The sequence below is a fragment of the Drosophila gunungcola genome, chromosome 3R (assembly GCF_025200985.1).
Source record: "Drosophila gunungcola strain Sukarami chromosome 3R, Dgunungcola_SK_2, whole genome shotgun sequence".
NCBI lineage: Eukaryota > Metazoa > Arthropoda > Insecta > Diptera > Drosophilidae > Drosophila > Drosophila gunungcola.
The window spans coordinates 21,037,963-21,053,308 of NC_069139.1; the positions used below are offsets into that span (position 1 = coordinate 21,037,963).

Here is a 15,346-nt window from a genome sequence, read left to right on the forward strand (position 1 = left end):
TTTGCTCCGTAAACATAACCAAAAAAGTGTTGGATAGTGTTTAAAAGCGGCCAGCTGTGATTTGTTTTTGTAATAGCTGTTTGGACCTCTATCGGTTAGTGTTGTTAAGCACACGCACAACTGTTGCATGTAAACAAACGTAAAGAAAACTTTATTTTGGATTTGTTTGTTGAAGATCTTGAGAAATGCTGCCCCTGCGATGCAGTTGGTCTCTGGCCAGGGCCAGCTATAGCACCAAGGCCAGAAGGGAGCTGGTGGCCCGCTACAGCGACGAATTCCCGGAGAAGCTGCTCACCCGGAAGCACAAGATTTCGCCTCACATGTATGTGGCGAATGCGGAGGCTGCCCAAAGGATTGGCCAGCATCTGGAGCCCCACTTCCAGAGCTCCGGTTGTGACACTGTCATGGAACTAAATTCCGGAGCAGGACACTTCACCCGGCACCTGTTGGACAGGGAATCCCAGTTCCGGCGCATAATCCTGCTCGAGAGCATGGATCACTTTATGCCCAGACTTCAGGAGCTACATACACTTTATCCGGAGCGCGTAAAGGTGCGCCAAGGGGATTTTGTGAACCTGTGGAAGTTGGTGTACATGGACAAAATGGATGGAGGCACCAGGGTGGCGGATCTGCTTAATGATGTGCCCCAGAAAGCCTTCAAGGATGGTGAGCTTATAAAAAATAATCCTTTTAAACGATTTTTAATCTCTTTTCCCGCAGATATCAATATGCTAGTTTTTGGCGCTGTGGGCTCGTATCCATTCTTCAAGCATTTGATCAACTCGCTCATCTTCCAGACTAGTCTTTTCAATCTCGGTCGCTGCGAGATGATCCTCGTCATGCCGCCACCCATTTACATAGTAAATAGTCAAATGTTTTCCTTTGGCATCTCTTTTACTTAAAATGTTCCCCTATCAGCACCTCACCTGCAACAATGAGATTGGTTACCTTATCTACCGTTCGACCAGCGTGCTCTTCCAAATCCTCTTTGAGCATCAGTTTATTGCCAAGGTGCCGCGCGAGGATTTCCTCCCCCATCAGACCGTATACAGTCCCACCAAGGGTAGCAAATTGGGCAAGGTGCGGTCCATCAATCCGGAGTATATGTATCTGGTGAAGTTTTCACCGCGCCGAAATCTTCACGAGCTTTGTCAGTCTCAGGACCTTCCAGCCCTCTGGTTTTTTATAAAGCAGAACTTTGTGAGCCGCCGAAACAGGATAATCCCCAATCTAGAGTAGGTCAGCAAAGTAAACCTTTGGGTTTTTAATTGATCATCTAATTTGTGCAGGAAATGGGTGCCCGGCTGTGGGCCTCGGCTGATCATCAATCCACACGCGTCGGAGCCCGTGACGCCTACTTATCCAGATGAGTTGCCCAAGAAACTGCCGCAGTACTCCTGTCAAAGTACTACGATGAGCACCAGGGACTACTTTCCAGGAATCAACATTTACACCCAGTTTGGAGATCTCCGGCCCAGCCAAATGCTTACGCTCTTCAGTCAGTTCCGTCAATGGCCGGAGTACGGCGAGAGCTCGTTCCTCGCTTCGCTTGAGAACGCGCTGCTGAAGCTGGAGACTGCCAATGAGGAACCGAACCTGGAGGACGGTGTCACGCTGCCAGAGGAGGATGATGTCGAAGCGGACGAGATGCTCGAAGAAGAAAGCCCCGAACCCGCAACTACTCCGACTAAGGGTCGCAGGAAAGCTATTTCCTAGTTTTCGGTAGTACATAAGCTAACTGAAAATCATCACTTGTGAAAAAAGTTAGCCTACGTTTTGGTTACTTCTTCAATTTACTTCATAAATTACTGTTAGCTGTTTTATAAAACATAAATTTAAATACAAGAAATTCGCCATAAAATGAGTCTTTAATCCAAAACTCATGTTGTATCTGTTATAAACATTGAACAAATTAAAAATGTTTCACTGGAATCTATAGCACCAAACAGAACACAATACGTAAACTTATTCGTTAACCATTTAAATATCCTGCTGAAATTCTCTAGGCGCACTTTCCTTGGGCCAAAAGGCGACTGCCGCGGGAGCACTTCTCAGCCAGCTCGATGTAGTACTCCGGTGGAGCCTGCGTGTCCGGGGTGTCTGATATGCGGGTCTCCAGTTGCACGGACAGCTTAACACAGTCCACCATCAGGTTGACGGGATTTACGCCCAGCACGAAGGTTGCCTCCTTACGGGGGCACGGGTTCTCCTCGTTCTTGGTGTTGCCGAACTGGTAGCAGGTGTCGCGGATCATGAAGTGCCCGTCCTGGTTGCACGGATTGCGCACGCACTCCGGGATGATTTTCTCCTTGTAGAGCACCAGCATCTGGCCGGGCTCACAGGGTCCCTGCCTGAAGGCCGGATAGCAGCCGTCGGTCTCTGGGTAATACAGTGTGGCTGTCGAAGGGGAAGCACCCGAACCGATGTTATTTATTATGTCATCACATCGGTAGCTCCATTATGGCTGCTCACCTGGCGCGCAGTCGCAGACCCAATCGTTTTGCTTCTGCTGGTCCCCCGGATAAAGAAGCTGGTGCTTGGGGCATCGGGCTGGGGAGTAAAGTGGCTTGCGACCCTGGGGAAGAGAAGAAATCGGATGGGGGTGACGATGAGGTCTGATTGATCATTGCCAAGGCGTTCGCCGTACCCTAACAAAGAGTCCTATAATTTTTTTATAGTGTTTCAAAAGATCTTTTCCAATTAAACTGGGTTATTTTTTTTTAATCTTTTTGGTCTTTAATGCTTTATATTTTTTTTAGAGCATTAAATTTAAGAATTTCAATATTTCTACTTTGCATACTAAATTGTAAAATGTTTACTATTTAGATATTACCTGCATACTCCTAATGCGAAACTGAAAACAATTGATCTCATCCAAGTTTTCTAATACTGCAATTCAACTCAGCTTAAAACATAGTTTAAAGTTTCAACTCCAATTATGATAACAATAAAATCCCGCACTTTACGCATTTTTACTATTTTTATTATTATTTATTTATTTTTGGAAAGTCTTCACTCCGTACGGTACAAAAAATTAAAAATACCTCATGATCTCGGTATTTATAGCCATTTCAAGAACTGTATCCCGCATTTTGATCGGGTCTTTTATTAATTTAAATGGTCTTACGTTAGAAATCTTAAATGATTTAAAAAATGGAATTTCCCGCCAAGGGAATACAAATATAGACCCCGTTTTTCCAAATACTTTATAAAAAAAATGGAACATCTCCCCTTTATTCCCAAGTGGAATATACTCGTCCGTTTTAGTGTAATAGGAAAGGGTATACAGCGCTTGGCTCTGCTCAGTTGGAATTTTTCTCTCCCGTTTCGGGTTTTCTTATCACGGCCCAAAACTCGGACCTTCGGATCGGCCCGTTTCTGGCTGCAGCTTACCGCAAGGTTGGCCTTCTTCTTATCAATGTCTTGATCCTCGACAAAGGCGATTTGGGCGCGTGCCACTTTCCCAATAAGCGCAAAGAGCACGGCGATCAGCAGAAGTCGCGGATTTATATTGATCATTGTTCGAACTCTCGCTCTCTCTCGCTCTGTTTTGATTAACGGGTATGCAAAATCGACGATGCCGACGCTTTACAAGATAACACAACGCAACTTTCCTCGGTTTCACTTTTCACATCCGCTCACTACCAAATGTGGCGAAGATCGGTTTCAGACTGTTCAGATCCGCTCTTATAAGCTTCCGATCGGGTCCCAAGCCCGCTCTGACTAGTGATGCAAACAGATCGATTCTGAATGGTACCTATCGATTGGTTTAAATTAAAGCTTAAATATTTTTAATTGGAATTAAATTGGAATTAATTATGGTGATAAATGTATTTAAGTTAGACTTTTATAACTCAAACCGCCACCCATAACAAAAATAGTTCTAGTTATAGAAGTAAAACTGTATATATTATTTGTAATTTTTGTTTTATATAAACTTATTTAAAATTTGGCTTAGTTTAGTTATTTAATTTAATAACCAATTTTTTTTTTTAATATATTTTTTTTTTAATTTTCACATATTTTGTTAACTTTCTCAAGAGTAAACACTCCTTCATATAAGAATATTGATTTCGCATTTTAATCATTTCAAATTTTTGTTTGTTTCCTCTAACAATGTCTCTAACATTTTTTACTAGTTCATTTGTAATACCCTGAGTAACTTTAGTATCCACCATTTTAGAAATAACAAAGTTTTTACAATAAGATATAGCTTCTAAAGTATGCATCGCAGTTTCGCGCGGGCTGAACTTACCACAAAATTGAAAAACTCCGGCGTTACCAACACTGGCAGTTCAGTTGGGCAATCGCTGCCTATCGACAATCGCTCATTTTCCTTTGTCAAAATAAAAAGTAAATAAATACTTTTCTCATTAAACAAAAAACAACCACAGGAACGGAACGGCTTAAATGGACGACGAGGAGACCTCAGGTGGGTGTGACAACATCAAGCCACTCCAGTTAAGCACTTTACTAGTTGTTGACCGTCTTAAATTGCGCAGAAATCAATTCTGTGCAGGGGGAGGATGAAACGGCCGAGCTGAGAATACCAGTACCGAGAATACCATCTGTCCAGGAACTTCTGGCTCAGGTGGGTGAACTGGAGCCAGCTGGGCTGGATCCCCTGGCCATCGAGGGGGGCTTGGATGGCCAGCTGGAGGCCATAGGTGATGATGTGCCGGAGGACACAGCAAGCGAGGGCAGTCATCCGAGCAGCGACATGTCCCTCGAGAGTCCAGGCAGTGAAGGTGGGTCTTTGATTTCCCGTGAATCCTTTTAACCATCCCTTTTCCGCCCAGATGACTCGGATCTAGAGCGCTTGCCCCGCTGGATGATCCCCCAGAACCGCCTACGCTCCGCCGTGGACATGATGGTCTCGCAGGCCCGCTACCGAGATGGCGGAATCGCCGCTCTGCTCAACCGGGACAACTTCCTGCAGCGCGTGCGCAGCATGGTCTTCAGCCAGGAGCGTCAACGCAGTCGCACCAGCGAGGAGAACAGTCAAGAGGCATCCGAGCAGCCGGACGAGTCCCCAGAGCCAGCGCCACCGCCACCACCTCGTCCCCAGATCGACATCGAGCTGGAGCGGGGCGTGCGCTTCGACACCAATCTGCCGGCGGAGCACTCGTACTTCGGCAACCATCTGAGCCGCGTGCCCGGCGTCGACTACTTGGAGGTGGGCAGCACCCATCACATGCTCATCTTCCTGCACCAGCACATCCTGTTCCCCGGCGAGGTTCTGCCCTTCATGATCGACGGCCGCATGTTCGACGAGGACATGCCCGGCCTGGATGGCCTGATCTTCGGCGTGGGCTTTCCGCTGATGCAGCCGCCGGAGGACAACCCGCACAAGCTGTACGGGGTCACGTGCCAGATCTACGAAAAGGGCGAAAGCGGCCGGGAGATGATGTTCTACAAATCCCGAGCACTGCAGCGCATCGTCATCAACTGCGATGATATCCAGGGGTAAGTGGGTCTGCAACCCACTTCAAAAGGGTTCTTGTAACATCCTCCAATTTCTTTCAGGCCGCCACAGTACATTGCCCGCAATCCTACGAGCAAATGCTTCAGCAAAGTCAAGATATTGCCGGAGTACTTTCTGCCCGAACCCCTGCAATCCGTTGAAATGGGCTCGATGGCCAGATTTCGGGATATTCCCTCGATGAAAGACAAGTACCGCAGGTTCCAGCTGGCCAGCACTCCTTGGCCGGCTGATGTCTGCCAGGAGTATTCATTCGATGCCATCGTGGAGCGCGCACGCCAGAGGCTAGAAGTCCAGAAGATAGACACCATGCCAAAATGCCCCATTCAGCTATCCTTTTGGCTGGTGCGAAACCTCCACCTAACCGAGAAGATGATGCGGCTGACCTTCCTCACGGACTCGGTCAATACTCGCCTCCAATTGATCAAGAGCACGTTCAAGGAGGAGTCGTTATTCTTCTGCCGATACTGCAACAGCAGTCTGGCCCACTGCGGGGATCTATTTGCCATGTCCAAGCACGGGGTTCAGACGCAGTACTGCAATCCAGGTGATAGTTTACACATAAATTCAGAGACAGGCTTTGAAAACCTTAATTTAAATGCAAATATTAACATTTTTTTTTTTTGCAGAGGGCTACATACACGAGACGAACACCGTTTATCGGGTGATGTCCCACGCCATCGGCTACAGCGGCGAGCCGTCCACCAAGTTCAGCTGGTTCCCCGGCTACCAGTGGCACATTATCCTGTGCAAGTTCTGCGCCCAGCACGTCGGCTGGGAGTTCAAGGCCGTGGAGCCCAACCTGGCGCCCAGGGTGTTCTTCGGCCTGGCCGGCTCCAGCGTGCGGATTGGCAAGGCCAGCGAGAACACGCCGGTCAACGGCAGCACCTACGTGGTGCGCAATATGCTGCGGCTGATCTCCAATGAGATGGAATGAGGCTGGCGCGTTGTGAAGCGATTGCTCAGTGGCCAACTCTGCTGCTGCCGTCGCCCGGAAAACAATGCGGTCCATCAAACGGGACCTGTTTAATTCGTTTCACAACCACATTTGGCAGAACCCACGGCAGTTGTTTGGCGTGGATGTAAACCAAAAGATTGATCTACATATGATTTCATATATGTTCTTTAGTTCAAGTAAATTATGCCTAATTGATATTTAAGATTTTTGAAACTAAAGTCTCTCTGTAATAAGTTACTCTTAAACATTTGCTTTTATTATTATGGTGAGCTAGTCAGTCATTGAGAAGGGCCGCAAAGGAGGTGGACAGTTTCTGGAAAACGTAAGGCAAGGAGAATTAAGGAAATGAGAAATTGCTAAGGGGTGAGGGCTACTTACCGCTTTGCAAAATGGGCATAGGCCAAAGGAGACCTCCAGGAAGGTTTTGCCATCCATAAGTGTGGTAAACCACTCCTTCAAACAGGCCGCATGGCACTTGAGCACACACCTCGCATTGTCGCAGGATACGAGGGGCACCTCACCGCCATCCAGGCGGTAGACAAAGCAAATGTTGCAGCGCAGCTCTTCGTTGTCCTCCTCGTCCTGCTTGGACTCATTGGACCAGTCCGGCATGGGGAAGAAGCATAGATCGAAAATGCGGAGCAGGTTCTTGTGCATGTCCAGTTCCGCGTCCCAGTTGCCCAGGCCATCGCTGAGAACGTGGCGCAGGTGGGCCACCTCCTCCGTGGGACCGATGATCTTCAACGCCATGGACGCGATGCAGGCAAAGGGATCCCCGATGGTCACCTTCAGGTAGACGCGATCCTTCAGCGGAAACACCCGTGAATTGTGTTTGGTGGTGATGGGCGATGGCTGCAGCACATGGCACAGCTCATCGATGTCCGTGAAGTGGTCATAGAAGGGGCGAAGCTCCTCCAGAACCTTAAGGAAGAGGATCAGGGCTTCCTCCAGGGTTCCTGCGCTCTTGGTCAGCATTTCTCCCAGCGGTACGCATTCTGGCAGGCTGTGATCCAGCAGGCGAAGCGAGGGAATCTCCAGCTCCAGATAGTGATGCTCGTAGTCCGAGAATTCGCTAAATCGCAACCGGGTGCAGGCCTCATCCATTTGCATGAGGTACTCGTTGGGCTTGTGCAAGGCCAGGATGTCGGAGTATATATTGCCCTCCGGCAAAGGATCCTTAAAATGAGTTAGGGCTTCTGGGGCGGGAAGAATCTGTGCCAGATTGGCCAGCAAATCCTCCAGAAGCCAGTCATCCTGAACCTTCAGATTGTCCGACGTGTAGATCTTGTACATCAATCGCTCCTGAACATAGAGCTGGAAACCATGGAGCGCTGGATGGTGGGGTAAGTAGAGCTTAAGGCGCCGCCAGGTTCCCTGCATAAAAGAATTAACTTTTATTAGGCGGGAACATATAAACTACTTTTTACTCACCTCACAGCACATTACTCCTTGAATGATGCAGGAACCGCTTGGCTGGAGCTCCGCCACTAGACCAGGATACTTCTCCGCCACGAACCGCTCCACATCTTGATCCCCTCTGTCCATTATCTGATTTCCTTCCATTTTTATCATAACATTTGTATTGTTTACCTTTTTCAAAAGACCTCAAGCTAGAGATGGATTGTTATCGATTACTTTGATAGCTTAAATCGAGATCGACAGAGCATTAATCGCCGGGTAGTTTAAATATCAATTCCTTACCACTTTAAGTTTATAATTAAAAGTTGACTAATCCGTTTTTGATGGATTTTCCCGCCTTGTTGACATATTAACCCCGAAGCGGCATTGTTTACCATCTAAAACATTGTAGTTTCGCCTCTCTTCGCTTATCAGCCAAATTTACGTTATTTACTGATTGGATTTGGCTGTGTTTGCTCTTCGCTAGAGCGCAACACCTGCAGGCCACACTGTTTTCATTTGTAACACCTGCGTGGCGGCCTCGTATCAATCGCCGCCGAGCCTGATAAACGCTCTCGCGAATCGTTGGTCATCGCTTGGACACGGGCTATTTAAGGCTCTTCATCGGCTCCATCGATTTCATTCACGGTTATCATCTGCGTGCGCGCGTACCTAAAACCTTTATTAACTCTGGCCAAAGATTAAAGGAGCTTTCCCGTTTTAAAAATGCTGCGAATCGTTGTAACTTTTGCCTTAATTCTGGCTTCAGTCAGTGCCACCACTGTACAGCAGTGTAAGTAGCTTAATTCCATTCATTTGGTCACTAGGATATTTAAAACTGCGGATTTCAGGCCCTGAGTTAGAGTTGATTTGTGGTTTTAAAGCATTCCTCGGCTGGTTATTCACTTCACAGACTTTGTCTCATACATAATCTCTGTGAAATTTCAGAAACTATTGCCAAAAATATTTTTGAGTCAATAGTCAAGTCCTCAAGAGTACCTCCCGTTCCAAGTTGTGATAGGGCTTATCAGGCAACGCCTGCTAATCTCCAAAGAGTTTTTTCGAAAACCGTAGTCTACTTTTGAGCTCACTGGTGGATCTTCATTTTTCTTTTAGGCAAGAACAAGCCGTTGCCACTGGACGTTAAGATTCAGGATTGCGATGTGCCACCGTGCATTGTCTACAAAGGAACCATTGCTGTAATGGAGGTGCACTTCCTTGGCAGTAAGTTGAGGGATTTATCCTTATATCCTTCATTTCTGACCGCTGTCATCTTGCAGATAACAACAATATCAAGAGCATCACTGCCACCACAACGGCCAAGGTCTTGGGCATGAATCTGCCGTATGACCTTCCCGAAGATGTGTCCAATGTGTGCCGAAACCTCCTGTATGGCGCCATGTGCCCCATTGACAAGGACGAGGATGTCACCTACCAGTTCAACTTCTACGTGGAGCCTGCGTTCCCGGAAATTACGGCGGATGTCACTGTAACGCTAAACGATGCCCAGAACGAACCGATCACCTGCTTTGTCGTGAGCTGCAAGCTCCGGAAGGGAGCAACTGCATCGCAGCAGGACGAATACCTATTGGACTGGACGAATCCGAGTGCCATCTCCGAATAAGCAAACGATGTACGCAACTCAACCGATTTTGGCCGACTGATTATTCCACCATATTTGCCGAATAATAAACTCAAAACTCTTGCAGCGATAACGGCATTTGTTTACCTTGACTACGTCACGGATTCCAGTGTACCCGTACAATCAGTCTACAGATTAACACATTTCTCGGACCTCCGATTAGATATCCATTCAAACTTATTTATTTGCAGTCATCGGTGACGTTGATATTTGCACCGAAAGTCCAGTAATTTATTTCCACTGATTTAGTAGCGGAATGACCAATAAAACCGTGTCGATAATCATTTATTGACCTCGTAGATCGCGTTGACCATATGGTCAAAAGTTGGTCGATAACCGTCTTGCTGGGTGCAATAGTACACTAAACAAAAATTGTGCTGAAAAACAAGGCCTTTTCTGTGAACTGTAGTATACAAAAAAATAGTTAATAAAAACTATGAAAGCAGGTTCTTCAAAATCTAATTATAAAAAGAAGTGTTTCCTAGAAGGTTATCATTTTTTGACATTTTTATTGAGTTCTATTTATAACACTTAACATGTTCGGAAATAAATCTTTAAGACAAAGCAATTAAATATTTTATTAAAAATATGAACTAAATTCAGTTCTAATTCAAAATTTCTTGTTCTTATATAAATATGTGCACAGATGCATATATGTAGTCAGTGTTTAATATTAAATTTAAAATAAAGTTATTCAAAAAATTTTTTGGTAATTTGGGTACGATCGATTTCTTTAGTGTTAAATCAGAAAAAATCAGTTATAATCTGTTAGATATTTATGATGGTTATTTGTGTTTGCAACAACACAAAACAATTAAAAATTGAAATTTGAAATGGAGACCCTCTGAATGACAAACAACGTAATCTTAATCAAAAGTGACTTAATATTTGCACAGTGCAACACGTTTGGAAATAAATCTGATAATCTGGGTGAGTTGCTCGGTTTATGAAAGGAGGCATTGATAACCAGGTACATTCCTCTTGTTCTTCGCCTGAACAGGTGTGCTAGGGTAATAAGACTTGAGATTTGCGAATTTAGATTCGATTCCATTATAGCTTTTCGCTTTTGCCCACTTGAGTTTACACCTTAATGACTGCGTGTCCAGATAGCGCCGATGGCCAATAAAATGCTTTGTAATACGAGTCTTAAAAAATGCCAGACGACCAGTTTGTTTTTGTTTTGCTCAACCCATAGGAAAACGCATAAGAAGTATTTGGGAAAACCACCCTTACATGTTGGGGAAAAGCTTTTAAAATTTTATTAAATATTCAAGAGACGTTGGGGGTGAGCCCAGCGATGTATTTTGAAAATAAAAACGAATGGTATATCACAGTAATTTAGGCCAATTGATAAATCAGTTCCCTTCAACATTAGTTGAGATAGTCCAGCTCATACATCGAATTGCTGCCATTGCCCTTGACCACTTTGATGTCGCATACGAAGCACACGGCAGTGTCCCCATCCTGATCCACCAGATAGATTTCGATCTTCACGCCGATCTCGGGGTATTCCCCAATAGGAAAGCTGAACAGATAGGAGACATCCTCGGTGTCATAGAGCGGACAATAGGCGCCGTACTGAAGATTCGGACAGACGGCAGCCACATCCGCCGGCAGTTCATATGGCACCGTGATAATCCCGAGGGTGGTGGCCTTCACCAGGGTCGTCAGTTTGGTAATGTACTTTCGCACGACAAAGTCAATCTCGAAATTCTGGGTAGAACCCTTGACGATTTGGCATGGCGGAGTAACGCATCCATGGACTCGCACCTCCAGCGGAAAGGGTTTACTTCCAGAGCCTAGATGGGGAATAGGATTATTTAGCTGGATATTACCACTTGTCTCATGGTCAAACTTACATCGCTTCACTTCCGTGGCCGGATGCTTCTGCTGAGCCCCGACCATCGACAGTAATGCCAGGGAGATCAGAATCAACGCCACGACTTGCATGTTTCTTGGTACAAATTGCTTTTGGCCAACATCACGGCCCACATCGTTTTTATAGCCAGATCGGAGGGGCTTCTCGGCTAATACGTTCGGATTTGTCCTATCTTATCGCCATTGATTTCATCGCACGGAAATTGAAAATGGGTTTTGGACAAAAGGTTACTGCTACAGCCAATAAGACGTTTAGTAAAAAAATAAGCACAACTAGTATTTAACATACAGATTCTTTATTTGGGAGTCATACAATCTAATAAACGATATTTTAACAATACTGTTTCATATATTCCCATGTTTCCTATCAGCTATTAGCGGCTAAGCAATAGACATGTTATCAATAAAATAGGCTAGTCGTATTTTGTCTTCCCTTAACTCTGAGGCTTAAAAGCAATAACTACTTAAATTTTTTGTCCTAGTTAATTAGGAAATTTAAAATATTGTGGATATAAGCGCCTAAAAGGATAGGAGGATTTTTCTAGTTTAAACCAAACTTCCTTAAATTAACTAAATAACGATTACCCAAAAAATAGATAGTCCTTATCTGCTTAATCGAATAAAGTATTTGGAAATACAAATCTCCACATCAATTCGCATCATTAGAGTCGCTTTTGCAGGCATTGGGACAATGGATCGTAAAATTATGAAATCGGGCAGCAGAATTTTATCACTTCATCGGCGAGTTCACGGCACCCAGGTTTCGGGCACAAAGACTGTGGTGGCAGTGCCAAAATAAATCCCAGAGCACTCCGCAGGCAGGCCACTAAGCCTGCTGATGGCATCGGAAAAACCCACAGACATTTGTGCCTCGGCCAAAGCCACTGACAATGGAACTTCTGCGGGGCAGGAAAATGTGCGAGTATAAAGGAAACGGACTAAAAGTAAGCTGGAAAATATATAATTCCCCCCCAGACTCCCACCCATCCAGCACTCAACAGTTTGCGAATTCGCCAAAGGTAAAAAAAGCGAGGTGGGCTTGAAAAGTTGATTGTTTACGCAAACGAAAAAAATATTTAAAAAATTTACAGCATTTTTTAGCATGGCAGTTTTTTGCTCAAATTATAAAAGTTGCAAAAGATTTTTTTTTTTTTACCTTATATTTTTTGTACACCTTTTTTTTAAATTCGGAAAAAATTGAAAAGCCTGGAAGATTATTTTAAACGCATCTTAAATGTTTTTTTGCCTATATTTGTGGGTAAAAAACCAGAAATGGTATTAAATGCTTTATTCAAAGAATATTATTTAAAGCGTTAAAACCAGGTATATCCAAATATTTGTTTATCAGAACATTAGTACCTTATATTTTTACACTAAAACTTGTACAACATATCTACTTTTTTTTCATGAATAATCTTTTATTCTATTAACCACCCTCGCAAATATTTTTTTGCAACATTTCGGATGGTTGGTGGTGACTTGGCATGTGGACAGCCACGGCCGCAGCGCAGCATGAGATTTCCTCAAAATGCTTTTGAACATGCCACCCTCCCGGTTCTTTTCTCCCAGGAACTGTCCTAGCTCCTCACATGTAATTGTTGTGACATTATTTAATATGTCAAAGCAATGGAAAATCCTGCACGAAATAAAAAAAATATCACAGACATGGGGCCCGAAAAGTATCTTAGGGAACCGCAATATTTGATTAGCATCAGCCTGATACGTTGATACATTGATTCTTGAATTCTATTCTCGGTGTCATTTAATGCAATTATCTGGGCCGGAAAATCTGATACCCGAATACTTTTGCAGCCAAACATTTCCACTTAGTAGAACGGTTTCCGTTTGCACTTTTGGGTGTTCTCCATTTTTGCATATTCCCAAACGTATTTCACGGATGTTCGGCTTATCTTTGATGTGCCTTTTTATCGTGGAATCAATAATGTGTGTGGTGGTGTGGGGGGAGGAAAAGCCGAACTAAGAGTTTGATTATTGATTATTTCTTGGCGAAAAGTAGGCAACACTTTCTGTTCCTTGTTGGGTTGGGTTTACTGAGCTTTTATTTGAATAGACTGGTTATATCACTAGCCCCGCCCAGAGAGCCCGTTTGCCGAGCTAACTCAATTAATTTGTCAAATCAAGTCAGACATTAAATGCCAGCGCCAAAGCCAAACAATTTGTCACGCCAATCCTGTGGCCTTTTTCCCCTGACAACCCCCAGTTCCCAGATGTCTGTTCTATTTCAATTTGATATTTGTTTGCACGTAATTCAATACCGAGCGACCAACTGACAAACTGGCGCGGCCATTGTGTCTCAATTAGGCGGCAATTTGATTTCGTGTTGTTAATTTTTCATTACATTTTTCGAGCTGCCGTGTGCTGTCAATTAATAAAGGAATTTCGAAGGGCACGGGCACGCCCAGTTGCCCATGAACCCTTGCCCTTTAACCCCTCAACAGGTGCTGCCGATGAGTTCAAAACTTGTGTTGAGAAAAAACCTTTATAAATATAAAAAAAAATTTAAATTTTTTGAATTTCTTAGAAAGGGTTTTCAATTATTTTCCTGGTTATGTTTTTACTTGATTCTACTGACTTTTAAATTTTCTGGTTAAGTTTGTAATTGTAAAATTACACAAAAATGGGAATAGTATAATTTTTGAACAAGTTAAAGACAAACCTCTTGAAATCAAATAAAAAATCAACAGCACTGGTTATAGCAACCCCTAAATATAATGGTCTATTCTCGGAGTCACTCGATTGGTATGTAGTTGTAACTATCCAAGTGCATTCAGCTGTTTACTTTTTAACGAGAAAAAATCTATGATTGCTTGTGGTCAGCCAGGTGACCAACTGGCCTTGAGACAATTTTTCCACACCTTCCACCTGGAAAATAGGGGGCGGAAAGGGCCGAGAGTTTCTCGCCTTGCTGCACCCTTTGATATGCCAATAGCAATTTGCATATGCCGTCATGCAAAAATGTTTTTTATTAAATTTTTCCACCATGTCAAGCTCGGTCAGGGATGCTAATTAATTGCTCAAACCCCCGAAAGAGACTGTTCTGCTTTTGGCACTGTAATTAAGTGAATGCGAAATTCATGTTCCCCGAAATCAGAGGCAACATGCGTTGCAACAAGTTCGGCTGTCGAGTAATTTTCCCCCGACGTGTTGGCATTTTATGCCTTCCTCTCACCTGGCAACGCAATTTCACCTGAGAAATGTGCCCACTTCGGGCGAAAAGAAGTTTGCCTAATTTGCATAAATATGTGCCAGTCGCTCTCAATTTCTGCCTGCCCTCGTATAATTAAAATGTTAGCTGGAAGCCTTGAGTTACATAATTTTAGAGCCGGGCCCATAATTCCCTTTGGCATTGATGGATGCCGGGTACATGCTTGGAATTCCAAGGAAAATGCATAGTGGTTTCCCAAGAATTGTAAACGATTTCGCATTTGAAGGTTTGCCTCCAATGATTGCCTTGAAATGATTTCAAAATGTAAGGATATGTCATTACACCAATAGTTTCAAATGTCAGTGGGCTTTTACTTTATACAGTTATATTAAAGCACAAACTGTTTTATTAAAAAAAAAAACTTAGAGTGGATTTTTTGTTAAAATATTTGCCACCCTTATAGCAATACTCACCCAAAAATTCCACTAAAAATGCATTAACGCGCAAATTAATTATAAAAATGCAAATTAAACAAACGTTTCGGCCAATTGAATGCTTAAGTCTCCTTAGTGAACCCCGATTTTCGAGTGCCAGCAATCTTTTACTCATTTACGAAGGAACGTAAACATTTTAAAATCAATTGCTGGCGGGGGCGAAATCGCTTAGCTAATTTGCATATAAAACAGTTGAATTTGCGAACAAAATCAGGAAATATTGATGAAATTTGGGCACCAGATACACCCCTTGCAGGCAGCTGCTGTTTTCGCTCTCGACGAGTCAAGTGGGTGTAAAAAATTGTGTAAAACTTGCTACAAATTGGCT

General features: G+C 43.9%; 6 protein-coding genes across 6 annotated transcripts; 3 read left to right on the plus strand and 3 right to left on the minus strand.

Annotated features, from left to right (window-relative positions):
• The first annotated feature begins 39 nt into the window (after positions 1 to 39).
• On the plus strand, positions 40 to 1,728 carry LOC128266529 (dimethyladenosine transferase 2, mitochondrial). Its single transcript, XM_053003111.1, has 4 exons — positions 40 to 666; positions 721 to 860; positions 919 to 1,235; positions 1,290 to 1,728. Exons 1-4 carry the CDS (start codon positions 186 to 188, stop codon positions 1,714 to 1,716), a joined length of 1,365 nt encoding a protein of 454 aa, XP_052859071.1. The 5' UTR covers positions 40 to 185; the 3' UTR covers positions 1,717 to 1,728.
• A 121-nt stretch (positions 1,729 to 1,849) lies between these two features.
• On the minus strand, positions 1,850 to 3,712 carry LOC128266555 (uncharacterized). Its single transcript, XM_053003149.1, has 3 exons — positions 3,394 to 3,712; positions 2,473 to 2,575; positions 1,850 to 2,397 (listed from the first exon to the last, which is right to left on the minus strand). The coding sequence occupies exons 1-3, from the start codon at positions 3,517 to 3,519 to the stop codon at positions 2,003 to 2,005; spliced, it is 624 nt and encodes a 207-aa protein (XP_052859109.1). The 5' UTR covers positions 3,520 to 3,712; the 3' UTR covers positions 1,850 to 2,002.
• Positions 3,713 to 4,233: 521 nt separating this feature from the next.
• Positions 4,234 to 6,685, plus strand: LOC128266511 (protein cereblon). Its single transcript, XM_053003087.1, has 5 exons — positions 4,234 to 4,432; positions 4,503 to 4,748; positions 4,800 to 5,466; positions 5,527 to 6,029; positions 6,112 to 6,685. Exons 1-5 carry the CDS (start codon positions 4,411 to 4,413, stop codon positions 6,417 to 6,419), a joined length of 1,746 nt encoding a protein of 581 aa, XP_052859047.1. The 5' UTR covers positions 4,234 to 4,410; the 3' UTR covers positions 6,420 to 6,685.
• LOC128266536 (E3 ubiquitin-protein ligase FANCL) lies at positions 6,588 to 8,012 on the minus strand. Its single transcript, XM_053003124.1, has 3 exons — positions 7,872 to 8,012; positions 6,819 to 7,814; positions 6,588 to 6,753 (listed from the first exon to the last, which is right to left on the minus strand). Exons 1-3 carry the CDS (start codon positions 8,010 to 8,012, stop codon positions 6,715 to 6,717), a joined length of 1,176 nt encoding a protein of 391 aa, XP_052859084.1. The 3' UTR covers positions 6,588 to 6,714.
• A 479-nt stretch (positions 8,013 to 8,491) lies between these two features.
• On the plus strand, positions 8,492 to 9,553 carry LOC128266583 (uncharacterized). Its single transcript, XM_053003189.1, has 3 exons — positions 8,492 to 8,631; positions 8,955 to 9,062; positions 9,119 to 9,553. The coding sequence occupies exons 1-3, from the start codon at positions 8,565 to 8,567 to the stop codon at positions 9,460 to 9,462; spliced, it is 519 nt and encodes a 172-aa protein (XP_052859149.1). The 5' UTR covers positions 8,492 to 8,564; the 3' UTR covers positions 9,463 to 9,553.
• A 1,148-nt stretch (positions 9,554 to 10,701) lies between these two features.
• On the minus strand, positions 10,702 to 11,484 carry LOC128259560 (NPC intracellular cholesterol transporter 2 homolog a). Its single transcript, XM_052992033.1, has 2 exons — positions 11,340 to 11,484; positions 10,702 to 11,279 (listed from the first exon to the last, which is right to left on the minus strand). Exons 1-2 carry the CDS (start codon positions 11,428 to 11,430, stop codon positions 10,852 to 10,854), a joined length of 519 nt encoding a protein of 172 aa, XP_052847993.1. The 5' UTR covers positions 11,431 to 11,484; the 3' UTR covers positions 10,702 to 10,851.
• Positions 11,485 to 15,346: the final 3,862 nt, after the last annotated feature.